Here is a 14,270-nt window from a genome sequence, read left to right as displayed (position 1 = left end):
GGGATTCCTTTTGATACTGATTTTTCTAACAGAACGTAATAGTTGGATCTATATATTTACTGTAAAAATTTCATGTAAATTTCCTAACAATAATTCCTTTTAAGCTTATTGAACTTTTTACTTATTTAGTATTAGAATTTTGTTACTGTTTTTATATATGCACAGTTTTTAAAATGTGTTGACTTTTAAAATTAGCCTTTTGCCCACATTATATTTGTCCTCTACCATGCAGTATAAACTACCAATGAAGTAAAATTGAGTTTTCAAAAAGGAATGAATGTAGTATAGATTTCCTGAGCCAGAAGATAACATAGAATAACAGCCCAATATTTACAGCTAATTTGTAAAATAGGTGTTTCAATCCTGTAAGACTCTTCCTAACATTGAAATGTAAGTCATTTTTCTTCTTCAAATATTTAAAAATAAACCACACATTGTCTTGAATACATCTCACTCTGGTATATGTGTACTTTAATATGCTGACTGCATCTGTGTCTGTGTGTTTTTTATTTATTATTATTATTATTATTTTTGCAGGGGGACATCCAGCAGTTTTTGATCACAGGTGACCCCAAGGCAGCATATGACTACTGTGAGCATTATAGTCCAGACTGTGACTCTTCAGCACCCAAGGCTGCTCAGGCTCAGGAACCTCAGATAGATGAGGTGAGGAGCACAAGACCATCGAAGGTCTCTGTATTTCAATGATATGGACATAGCAGTGCAGTTTGCAGTTCTTGAACTTACACTTATTTATTCCATTTTAGTTAAACTATGCTTTGTATTTTAATAGTGTTATAATATTTCCAGGAAAAAAAAAGTGACTTGAATATATTTGGTACTTGTTTTCTTGCTGTTTAAGCATTTTATTACATACATTTATTAGAAATAGTGGTGCTTCACTTGTATACTGTGTATATGCACATACTCCATTTTGGAGGGGGTGAGAAGAAAATAATTTCTAAGAGTGATATTTCAACCATTAGCATTTAAAGAATTAACACAGCTTCAAGATAGAGTGGCATATTTTCTGGTGTGCATGCCATCTCCCTAGACCTTTGGCAATTCATGCAAATGAGAAAGTGACATTAGAACTACCTTAAAGTTTTCAGGCTGTGTTGAATAATTAGAGAGTTTTTTTTTAAAAAAATTTCTCATAGGAAAATTTAAAAGCATGTGAAATGAAAGGAATTTAAGCCTCAGTTGGGAGCAAAACTGTATTTTTGGATTTTTTCTCAAGACTTAAAGTGTTAAAAAGGAAGTAGGAATTTGGAAACATCAAAACTGTTCTAAAAATGAATCAGATAGAAAGTACTTTCCTTTTAAATGTCCTCGTAGGTGCCACCATTTGAGTTTTACTGTTTATAATGAGTCAAAATCTTTTATCTTATTGTTAGCTCTGCATGTGAATTAAGGTTGGATTTTACACTTTGAATGCTAGAAATATGTTTTTGACACTATTTTACTTTTTAACGTTTAATAGTGAATTCTGTTGCACTGATCTTTTCCATGACTTAATATTAGTTTTTGTTTAAAAAACAAGGTAAAATTTTAAGAAGCCAACAGGAAGGCAAATATGAGAGTGTAAAGATAAATTACTGGGATATTTTATTTACTTGCTTCACAGTTCTCAATTACTTCATTCTTTTTATTCTCTCATGATTCACTAAATATATTTTCCGTGAATTCTGAAGTGATAGATAAAATAATTATCAGATTTAGTGTTTTTATATCTAAGAGGTTATGTGCTGACTTAATATTAAAATTTATAGAATTTAATGTACATTTTCAAGGTTGATGAGATCTGTTTTGCTCCTTTATAAAGAAAGATAAGGCATATTATTCTTTTTAGCAACAGATATGGCTCTGACTTTTGGAAGAAGGGAGGTTTGCAATCTTAATATATCACTTTGAAGTGTTTTGTTCCCATGTTGTAATGCTATTATGTCAGGTAAGCTGTTATTTTATCAAGGTAATTTGTATCCATCTTCTTAAGTTCATTTAAAAATGAACTTGCCTTTTACCATGTTAGTTGTTGACATGTATATTTAACATTCTGTTGAGATGTCAAACTTAGTTTTACTAGAAGCATTTGATGGGAAAATGCTTTACATTACACATTACAAAGCACATTACAGCAGAAACTGCATCACAATCTGGTTGGGTAATGCAATCATAGATTGCATTTTTACCTCTTTAAAAATTGAATAAGTCATAATGAAAAAGTCTTTTATTTAAGGAAGAATTAGCTTTCACTTTTTTCTCTAACTCTAAATTATGTTGATCCTTCAACAATAAGATAAACATCTATACCAGTATCAAAAACTAATCAATCAAATTAGTAAGTAGTCCTTATAATAATTTTAAACTATATCCATTAATATGTCATTATATGATAAAATGCATATTAATAATCTTCAGAGTTTCTACCTATATAAATTAATAATGCAATGTTAGTCATCAATACGTAAAGAACATAAAGTGCAATATGGAGCATCAGTCATACATGTTGTACTTTATATTACTTAATTGTTCACTAATAAACTTCTGGTATTGCATGTTTATTATTCTAATTTGGATTAATAAATATGTCAATTTCTTTTATAGATCAACCCATATGCTTTTTCAGCTTATAATTTTGTCTACTTAGTATCTTCAAATAACATATCCTAATGCATTCTTAAGATTCACATTGTTATATGCTTGACACAACTTTACAACCATCACCATGGAGTAAGAGATGTATAATGTAGGCAGATTTTAATTTAATCATAATATCATCACATTTTAATTCTATTTGAAACTACACAATGCCATTTAAATAGGTGACAAGCTAATATTAAAATTATAATGAATTTGGGATTTTCTGATCAAGTGAAATTATCTTCCTGTCTTATAAAAAATTAGATGTTAAATCTATAGGATTCCTTTTGGTATTCTTTCTTAAAAAAGGATGAAAACAGAAAATGAAGTGACAGACAATCTTTTATAAAGGAATTTAAAAAACAATTAGCTTTCCAAAATGTGTTATCTTTTCACTTAATATGTATCATACATTATATTTCTCATCAGATGCACAGGTTTTTACTGATATCACCAGTTTTCTTACAAATTAAGTAAGAACAGACATGACATTTCTGGAAGATTATTTTTCCTCACCTACTCTAATTTCTGTTAGAATACCAACAAAGTTGAAATTATTCCATCACTGCATGTCTTTTTGCATATATTTGTCTGATTGATTATAACTAGTTATTTCCTCTCTACTTGTCTCAAGCCATCTTTAGAATTCCATAGTGAGGAGAGATTTATCTTCAAAAATATGTTATGAGGCTTTATGTAGTTATATATATATATATATTGCAATATACATTCAGCAATGTCCTGAGTATATTCATGACCACCACATGGAGGAAGCTGTGCAGATAAAGGAGAACCAGGATTGAATAAGCTCTAAAAGAAAGATGTGCTGGCTGGGCCCAGTGGCTCATGCTTGTAATCCCAGCAATTTGGGAGGCCAAGGTGGGCAGATCACCTGCGGTCAGGAGTTCAATGGCAGCCTGGCCAACTTAGTGAAACCCTCTCTCTAATAAAAATGTTTACAAGATTAGCCGGGCATGGTGGCAGGTGCCTGTAATCCCAGCTACTTGGGAGACTGAGTGAGGAAGGAGAATCGCTTGAACCCAGGAGGCAGAGGTTGCAGTGAGCTGAGATCGTGCCGCTTGCACTCCAGCCTGGGCGACAGAGCGAGACTCCATCTCAAAAACAAAACAAAATAAAACAAAAAACAAACAAACAAACAAAACCCAGAAAGATGTGCTTTAGTGTCTAGGGCAGTTAACATGTTATTTCCTCCATTATTTCATAACCAGTCTGGTTAATCAACATTTGGAGAGTTTAAATAAAGAACAGAATTATGAAAGTTAGAAGATAATTTGTCCTATAAGAGAAAAACATGATATAAAATTAATTGACTCCTTTGTATAGTTCTCTCTCTCTCTCTCTCTCTCTATATATATATATATGTATGTATATATATCTTTGAATAGCAGATTTCAATTAAAATGCATTTAAGTTGTCCAGGTTTAAAATTGGCACTTTATGCATTTACTTATGGTTCTTGTAATTCATAACTCCTCTATAAGCTACTAGAGCTTATTATTAGAAGGCACTGTGATCACAATTTTCTAAAACATTTGTGGTCAACAGTTATTTTGTTGGAAGATTAAAAGGGAATGGTTAAAATGCGAAGAGAGATCCAGTTGAGACATAAATGGAATTGTATCAAATACATTACTTAAGGAATTACGTATAGATTGTCCCTGGAAAATATATATTATTTTATGTATTATTATATATGTTTATTATATGTATTATTGTATTATTATGTGTGTTTGCCCTAGGCAATTACATATAAATTGCCCCTGGCATGCATATACATACATACATATATACACACATAATTTTTTTAGAGTTTTAACTTGCTTAGTTTACTACTTAATTTTTATGCTACATATGATTTAGTGTATTTAGTTATTTTGATTAAAATCTAAATTTAACTTATGTTTAATAATATCTATATTCTTGACTGAAAATTAAAATTTTTATAAAGATATTGAGCTTTGGATTTGAGCACATTATTTTGCTCATTATTTAATATGTACGATTGTCTTTTAACTCTATTAGGAAACGTATCTCTCCTTAATTAAAATCTTTTAATACAGAAGAAATTAGTATAAAATACTATTTCCAATGTGAATTATGTTTTTTAAGATATCTAAGTGTTAAGCCTTTTTTCGATAGAGAAAAAGGCAGCAATTTTAAATATTAAAATTATGCATTAATTATAAGCACATCTAATTTTGAATCCTTAATGTCTCACAAGGATTTTGTGCTCTGTTTGATCTTAGGAAAGTCTAAAGGAAATTAGGAATTTCTTAATACATTTTAGATTTTATTTTCCCATTGGTTACAGTATTTCAAATAGAGTATATACTTATTTCACATTCTTTGTATTCCCTTTCCCTCCTCCCCTCTTTCCCATCTCTCAATAGATATGAAAATCCTTTCATACTTAGGAAGACTACTCTCAACATTTTTATTTTTAGACATGTAGCTTAATGAAAAATTCCCATTGAAATTACTGTAGAGCTCTTATAGAGAAACATTGCATAGCAATTTTTCAAATCAAAATTAATATTTGACATCTATGTTCAAGTACATAATTACTGTGTTTCAATTAACATTCCATAATTAAGAACTTGAATTACTATTCCACGTTTTTTGTTTTCTTGTGATACTAATCACCATTCTGCTCATAGGAAATGTGCTTTGTCACTCCTATGTTGTTATACTCTGTATAAGACAGTATAATACTTCTATGTAATGCAAAAATAACTCATCAATAACATTAATTTCTTGTCTCTTAACATTTACACTATGTAAAAGTTAAGATAGTTCTCACTTTGTGAATAGTATTTTGCCACTAACACAATTGCCTGATATTTTTTCCTTTGCAATGTAGTATGAACCAGAGGATATAATCGAATATGACTATGAGTATGGGGAAGCAGAGTATAAAGAGGCTGAAAGTGTAACAGAGGGACCCACTGTAACTGAGGAGACAATAGCACAGACGGAGGTAAAAACAAAGCAGTGCCTGTGTATGTGGTGTCCTGCTGTTCGTCATCCTGTGGTTCCTTATGTTGACTGTTCCTCAAACTTACCATAAACCTTTCATTCATCTTATTCCTCTGAACCAATAACTGTGATTTTTATTTGACAGTAGCCGTTTTGAAGAATAATGTCCATTTCACTTTTGCTTAGCCTTCCTTTCATCTATGCTCTATATTTCCCTCCTTGTTTATTTATGTTTTCCATTCCATCTTTCACCACATTTTACAGAAAAAGAAATCCAATTTCAAAAAGAAGACGAGGACAGTGGCTACTAATTCAAAGGAAAAGTCCAAAAAGTTTACACCCCCCAAATCTGAAAAATTTTCATCCAAGAAGAAGAAAAGTTATCAAGCATCAGCAAAAGCCAAACTAGGGGTAAAGGTAGCAAAGAAAAAGCAATCAAGATCTATCCTAGATAAGCTGGAAGATCTCTGATCATGAGTCATAGTCTTAACCCAACTAGATAAATACTCACTCGGCTAATACTATAACCCAATTAAATCATGATTTCCATACATTTGGGATTACCTTACATGTTTACTAATTCTCTTCTGAATTTACCATTAGGCAAATATCGTTGATGATTTTCAAGAATACAACTATGGAACAATGGAAAGTTACCAGACGGAAGCTCCTGAGCGTGTTTCTGGGACAAATGAGGTAATACACATAGACAATATTAAATCACAGTCCCACTTTTTAAATGTGTAATATATTTTGATATACTTCACTCTGGAAGAATCTATAATTTCTCAAACATCTGATGTTTTAATTCTTTTACTAAAGTAAGAGAAACAATAGCAATGGTTCACTATTACTAAAAGCAGTTCATCTGAAATCAATGTCAATTCAGGTTTTGCATGACTCTTTGCTTCATGCAGATGCTAAATTGATCAAACTGAATTGCCTGCTATTATTTTCTTAATTGCTCCTGGAATTGAGCAAGCTTTTCAACATGTTGTGACTAAGGGTATTCACAACATGTTTCTTCTGTGAGAAGAATCCTCTAAAGTGAAAATTGTATCATCAAAGGATACAATTAGAATTTTACTCCGTCTGATGAATAATCATGCATTTTATGACAGCGAGCATTTTGAGAAAATGTAGTCTTAGTGGACCTAAATAATTACATTTTCAAATGTTAGGAATGTAATATTAATTCTTATTAAACTAATATATCTTAATCTTTCCATTATTTTCTATGAAAATATTAAGTACATGTAGGTAAAAATTAATCTTCCTGAATTTCATATTGCACATGCATTCTGATCATGAAGAATACAACATACAATTCAGTTTAACTTTGTTAAATATCTGGTATACATTTTGGTATAATTTTATCAGGAAATGAATAGAAGAAATGTAATTTACTTCTAAGCAAATTCATGTAAAATGTCTCACAATGAGGCAAATAGGTTCAATAGGCCTTTATATGAAAACACAAAATTGAGAATAATAAATATTTAGAGTGAGAATGCATTTTAAGTTTCTTTTAGCTCAAATTAATAATTTTCAAAAAAAATAGTATTTTGATTCAAAATGTTTATTTACCTAACCAAATTCATCCAGCATTTTAGTGCCGAGCTATGATTATAGCAATATTCTCACCCTAGATATTATGCAGTCTCTGTAGACAGCATATACTCCTTATCTAAGAATTCAAAAAATTATGGTTATTGAACATTTAATTTTAGTGAAAAAATACTGATCATTTATCTACATATTTTAATTCACAAGATTGTATAATACTGTTATCTAATATTACTCTATCATCTAGATTTACTATGGAATAGAAAATCAGATACCTAAAAATGAAATTTACAAATTGGCAAGATAAGCCTAAACAATACAACAAGATCCTGTCTTTACAAATAAATCAATCAATGCATTAGCTGGGCATGGTGGTGCATGCCTGTAGTCCCAGCTACACAGGAGGCTGAGGCAGGAGGATCATGTAAGCTCAGGAGTCTCAGGTTGCAGAGCAATATGATTGTACCACTCGATTCCAGCCTGGGTGACAGAGTGAGACCCCATCTCAAAAAATAAAAAGTAACAAGATAAATTATTTAATTTGAGCCTCATCATGAACATAATAAAACCAAATATTCACATGTTAAGTCAGATTCAGGTTTATTCTACTAGTAAGGAATTAAGAGAGAAAATGTATCAGTTTTTATCTATGTCTCTGAGGAAGTATTATTGACATAATTCTCACTTTCAAGTATTAATTAATATTTATTCCTTACTCTTCTTGAGAATTGTACAGTGATATTTTGTATTTCATTATCTTAAATGTTGATAGCTATCACTTGTTTTATTTGATTTAAAGAACTGTTTGGTGTCATGCTACTTCCCTACATAAGAAATGCTCTGCATAATCATTGTAATGACACATCTCTATTTATATTGATATTGGTATATTATTATTTTATTTATGGGATGAGACTCAAACTTACATGACTTATCCTTGTAGCAAATTTATTTCATGATGATGTTCTGTAAGATTTAAAAATTAGGCAAAGCTGCCAGGTGTGGTGGCTCACACCTGTAATCCCAACACTTTGGGAGGCCAAGGCGGGTGGATCACCTGAGGTCAGGAGTTCAAGACCAGACTAATCAATATGGAGAAAACCCGTCTCTACTAAATATACAAAATTACCGGGGCATGGTGGCACATACCTGTAATCCTAGCTACTCGGGAGGCTTAGGCAGGAGAATCTCTTGAACCCAGGAGGTGGAAGTTGCCGTAAGCCGAGATTACACCATTGCACTCCAGCTAGGCAATAAGAGCAAAACTCCATCTCAAAAAAAAAAAAAAAAAAAAAAAAAAAAAAAGAAAGAAAGAAAGAAAAAAAAAAATTAGCAAAGATTTAACCCCATACATTTTTTTATTGTTCAAATCTTAAACTATGAAGTAAATATGAAATTGACTAACATGTTTTTTCCAATGGAACAAGCAAATACACATGTTAATTCCATGTGAATATTTGCAGTTTATTGGAGAAAGTGCTTTGAAAGCAATATCTCTTTGTGCATAGCAATGTACAAATGTATTTCTTTCAATGATACTTGAAAGACTACTTTCCAGGTGTTTAGAGTTGCTTGAGTAGTAACAAAATCTCATCCCATCACATGCCATCAAACTGTAATTTAAATGCTTACCTTGCTTTACTAACAATAAACTTCATATTCCTCAATTCCTTGCAATTTAAATTAATAGCCAAATCCAGTTGAAGAAATATTTACTGAAGAATATCTAACGGGAGAGGATTATGATTCCCAGAGGAAAAATTCTGAGGATACACTATATGAAAACAAAGAAATAGACGACAGGGACTCTGATCTTCTGGTAGATGGAGATTTAGGCGAATATGATTTTTATGAATATAAAGAATATGAAGATAAGCCAACAAGCCCCCCTAATGAAGAATTTGGTCCAGGTGTACCAGCAGAAACTGATATTACAGAAACAAGCGTAAGTTGATACTACGCTCTGTGTCGTTGTATGTCTTATTTATGGGATATTTTTATGTCCATGTCCATCTTAATGTCTTTTCAGGTTTAAAATGCAGGTTGAATTTTTATGTAAATTATGATTACCTGTTACCACTAGGACACTTTGTTAGATTCTTTCACATGGGAATCTTCAGCAATTGTATCGTTGGCCACACTTTTGGAGTCATTATCTGAAAGTAAAATCTTGAATAGAATTGCATCAGAAATTTTGTCATTGATAAGATTAAAACATAGTTGTTTTATTCTGAGTAGCAAGTCTGATTTTTAGACTATTTCTGATTTTTAGACTATTTCATTAAATTTAATTTGATGTTATTGCTTAATGCCTGGGAATAATCACTGACATCTATAGATGTCTTTATAAAACATGTTTATAAGAGGCCATTGTTCAATCTCATTTTAAGATTCAGTATTAATGCTTCTTACGCCTGTCTTTTAAGTTTTGCCCTATTTAAGCCTTCAATAGGTCTTCATACTTAAAAATATATTTTAATAGGTTATTTTTAATGTGTTTACTTTACTAAATTGTCTTTTTAAAAACTGAAATGACGCGATGGCTCATTCCTGTAATCCCAGTACTTTGGGAGGCCGAAGTGGGCGGATCACGGGGTCAGGAGATCGAGACCATCCTGGCTAACACGGTGAAACTCTGTTTCTACTAAAAATACAAAAAATTAGCCAGGCGTGGTGGTGGGCGCCTGTAGTCCCAGCTACTCGGCAGGCCAAGGCAGGAGAATGGCGTGAACCCGGAAGGCGGGACTTGCAGTGAGCGGATATCGCGCCACTGCACTCCAGCCTGGGCGACAGAGCGAGACTCCGTGTCAAAACAAACAAACAAAAAAAAGTGACATGGCCGGCCAGGCGTGTTGGCTCACGCCTGTAATCCTAGCACTTTGCGTGGAAGAGGCAGGCAGACTGGCTGAGCTCAGGAGTTCTAAACCAGCCTGGGCAACACGGTGAAAACCCGTGTCTAATAAAAATACAAACAAACAAACAAACAAAAACCTTAGCCAGGCGTGGTGGCGGGCTCCTGTAGTCCCAGCTACTTGGGAGGCTGAGGCAGGAGAATGATGTGAACCTGGGAGGCGAAGCTTGCAGTGAGCCAAGATCCTACCACTGCACTCTAGCTTGGGTGACAGAGTGAGACTCTGTCTCCAAAAAAGAAAGAAAGGAAGAAGAAGAAGAAGAAAAAAAAAAATAATAAAAGAAATAAAGAAATGGCCTTACAGATATTCAGGTTGTTTTGAATATTTCATTCAACAGATAAATGGCCATGGTGCATATGGAGAGAAAGGACAGAAAGGAGAACCAGCAGTGGTTGAGCCTGTAAGTAGGGGTGTGAATGCACTTTAAAGGTTGGTAAAATTGCTTGGGAGCCACCATTACGTTAAATTATTATATATATTCATGTATTACCAGTGATAATCTTGATGTCCAGATGTTTGCAGTTCACCACAAATAAGTAAGTTAGTAAGGTCTTGTCTAGACAGGAGAATTTCAATAAAACAAAACATAGAGCTGCAGAATTTCAGAATTTGAAAGTAGCTAAAATTTATCTTGTCTAATTCTCTCGTTGTAAAACTAAAGAACCAGAGATCTAAAGTACCTAAGCAATTTTCCTGAGGTTTCAAATGTTTGATCAATGAGATATAATAGGACTTTTAGCTTTCCTGCTTTCCAATTCAATGATATTTTTATCTAATCTCTGTGACTTAACATTATTTGAAATATATGACATACATATTTGTTACATATCCAAATTGTGTCATATGATAATATAAAAATTTTTTACTTCCTTTTCATCTACAGAAGAATCTCTAATTCATTCCAAATTAATTATTTAAAGTTTATATCAATATTTTTATTAATAATAATATTGCTAAGAAACAAATTCTTACTTAGAAGCAGTTTTATCATTGTTTCCTGCTAATAAACAACTCGGAAAAACTAATGTATTAGGACTGAAGGTAGAACAATATACAAATCATTTCAGAAACTGTAAGGACACAAAAATTCCAAAAAAAAAATAAATAAATAAAAGAAAGAGAAATGATAAAGAATAAAAAGAATCAGTTTTAAGGACCTTGTTGGCCATCTACTCACTACTCCCAATCATGCAACATGCTCCCCAAAAACGTTGAAAATACATTTTTCAGACTGAATCGGTCGTTATTATAAACATTTTTAACCCCCTTTTTAAATGACATTGCAGCTTTTCAGTAGTCCAAAGATGGAGTGGAATGATAAATGTTTTAGAACTGAGTTCTTATTCTGAATTGCTCTTTATTCCTTTGCTTATATCACATTTATCCATTTTCCTTTTTCCTGGAATTTTCTGTAATTTCCCTGAATTAAGCTGCTTATTTTCCATTCATTTATTTACACAGCAAATATTTACTAAGTTTCTGTTTTGTGCCAGGTGTTATTCTGTGGGCTACAAACAAACAAAAAACAAAAACAAAAACCTTGGTAGAGTGTTTTGTCTGTACTCTTCTTGGAAGCACTTAGCATATTCTCCTTTGTAATATTATTCATCTAAATATTCATTTCCACTCCACTTAGTTCACACATTCTCTGAGGACACAGGCTATATCTTCTATCATGTTGAATTTCTTTCCTTCCCTGTGCAAAAACATTTGTAATTAATTTAAATGATATAAATAGATAATTCACTATTTAATATGCAATGATATAGTGTTCTCTTATATTCATGTAATTAAGAGGCTGGGGGTTATATTTCCCTGGTAGAGATGTTCTCTTTTCTTATTATAGGGTATGCTTGTCGAAGGACCACCAGGACCAGCAGGACCTGCAGTATGTAAATGTTTTAAGATTATTTTTGTCTATTTAAAGTAATCATATATAAGATTTCTATTAATTACTGAATGAGAACATTTTAGACTAATTAGAATGTTGAACTATAGAGAAAAACATTTGTTCAGAGGAGCTCGTGCTTTGAACTGCCTTCTAATTTGTCTATCCAAGTAATACTCTTTAAATTTTGTTTTAAATATTTTTGCTGCTTAGATGTCTCTGCATCTTCTCAACTTACTTTCATCTTTCTACTGAAATATATAAAAGTAAAGAAGAGTAATCCTTATCTTCATTGCAGGGGTATAATTATATCTCAACAAACGGAATTGCGACTTCTAGGTAGACTGTAGCTGCCTTATCTATACCTCTGTGGGGAGTAATTATCAGATTCCATTGTGGTTTCCTGATAAGGCTGATGTTGCTCAGTGTGTTTATTCTCAGGTGATTGCACTGATAAGACCCTGTAATAAATCCTCTGTCTTTTGTGGAATTAAACTCTTGTCATCTGAAATAATAGATAATACTGATGCATTTAAATATGTTTACCCATAAAAGGAAACATATAATTGCCTCTAACCTAAAAGATTTCTACATGTTCAACTTGGCTATCAAATTTTGAGTTCTAATTTTATGAGTGTTCCATTTCTTCAGTTAGAACTGGGACCAAATATGACCTTAGAGACTTGACATTGGCATATTCTTCTTTCCTGTTTTTCCTTGGAATGTTTGCCTCCATTCTGAGAGCAGCTGAACTAGCTACAAATTGGTTTCTATATGTTGTCTTTTCACAGGAAGATAAATAGGGCAACTATTTAGAAGACTAGTGTATATTTATAAAATATAAATGAATTCTTCGACAGGACTAGGGTGAATTCGTCTGAATATTAATGAGATTAGGAATCTAATTCTGATACGTTTTGTTTCTCTATAGGGTATTATGGGTCCTCCAGGTCTACAAGGCCCCACTGGACCCCCTGGTGACCCGGGCGATAGGGTAAGTGAATGGACATGACATCTCATTACAAATACATGTCATACAGACAAAAATAATTAAAATGTATTCTACAAGTTTAACATGTTATTCTTCCTGTGTGTGGGAGGAGTAGAGGCCGCATGAATTCAGTGCTGCACAACATTTTAGTTAACTTTTTAAATATTATTTTAAAGTGAGGATAAAAAATGTGCATTTATCTATGGCATCATTAGTATCAAACTTTTATTTTCAGCCAATATCCCTGATGATATGAACTCGTGACATTAGGGATTCTAGTATTCAAATTTGAATTCCAGACATATTTTTCCAGGTATTCTCATTTATATTTAGTTGGATGCTGACAGAATGAGTTAATAAATCTAAATTCCACTTTGAAGATCAAACGCTGGGTTATATGCTGAAAGATCTCATTTGTGTTAAGTCTCTTCAAACTCTTCTCATAAAATACCCTTCCCTTTTTTTCCCACATCCTTGAGTAGCCAATAACTTTGTACTTTTTTTTCTTTTGTTCTTCAGAGGATCAGAGATGCAAATAACTTATACTTTTCATATAATTACAATTTAAAGAATGTAAAAACTTTTTAATTTAAATTTAATGGAAGAAGATTTTTAAATATTTCAGAAATTCTGGCCTGAGTGACAGCTATTTAAGGTCAGAGGGCATAAGAAGTATATTATGCAAAGATTATGAAACTTTTTATTTAAAATAAAGTTCATAAGGTTAGTTCTTACATGCTCTGCTTACTTAATTTGATATATCCAGTTTCTTGGAGATATTTATTTGTAATAGTCATTTCAGTTAATATTTTTAAATCTCACCATGTTTTCATGAGACCTTTTTGGATTCTGTAATTTACTGGACTTAAACTCTATATCAGGTGATAAATTCATCTCTTTCCATTGTGCCTTATGAATACAAACATATAAATGATCTAAAAATGTAGGAAATATTTTAGTAATAGGAAATCATACCATTCAAGCTAGATTTGTTAGGATTTGAAACAATTATTTCTTTATAGACGCCGTTATTTTTAACTTATTTTAATAGTTCCTTGAAGCCTGTAGATAATCTATTGAAATAATATTCTAAATAAAATATAATTTAGGCCGGGCGCGGTGGCTCAAGCCTGTAATCCCAGCACTTTGGGAGGCCGAGACGGGCGGATCACGAGGTCAGGAGATCAAGACCATCCTGGCTCACACGGTGAAACCCCGTCTCTACTAAAAAATACAAAAAACTAGCCGGGCGACCTGGCGGGCGCCTGTAGTC

At 32.3% G+C, this 14,270-nt stretch overlaps 1 protein-coding gene across 1 annotated transcript in view; it reads left to right on the top strand.

Moving 5' to 3' along the window:
- Positions 1-14,270, top strand: part of COL11A1 (collagen type XI alpha 1 chain) — a 225,766-nt gene that overhangs the window by 71,754 nt on the left and 139,742 nt on the right. The window contains exons 5-11 of the mRNA XM_010356796.2: positions 538-666; positions 5,525-5,641; positions 6,244-6,336; positions 8,897-9,151; positions 10,456-10,518; positions 11,965-12,006; positions 12,938-13,000. Of these exons, the coding sequence (XP_010355098.1) occupies positions 538-666; positions 5,525-5,641; positions 6,244-6,336; positions 8,897-9,151; positions 10,456-10,518; positions 11,965-12,006; positions 12,938-13,000 (762 nt within the window). The remainder of the gene's footprint in view (positions 1-537; positions 667-5,524; positions 5,642-6,243; positions 6,337-8,896; positions 9,152-10,455; positions 10,519-11,964; positions 12,007-12,937; positions 13,001-14,270) is intronic.

Source organism: Rhinopithecus roxellana, chromosome 8 (genome assembly GCF_007565055.1).
Source record: "Rhinopithecus roxellana isolate Shanxi Qingling chromosome 8, ASM756505v1, whole genome shotgun sequence".
Classification (NCBI taxonomy): domain Eukaryota; kingdom Metazoa; phylum Chordata; class Mammalia; order Primates; family Cercopithecidae; genus Rhinopithecus; species Rhinopithecus roxellana.
This window is presented reverse-complemented; position numbering and strand designations above follow the sequence as displayed.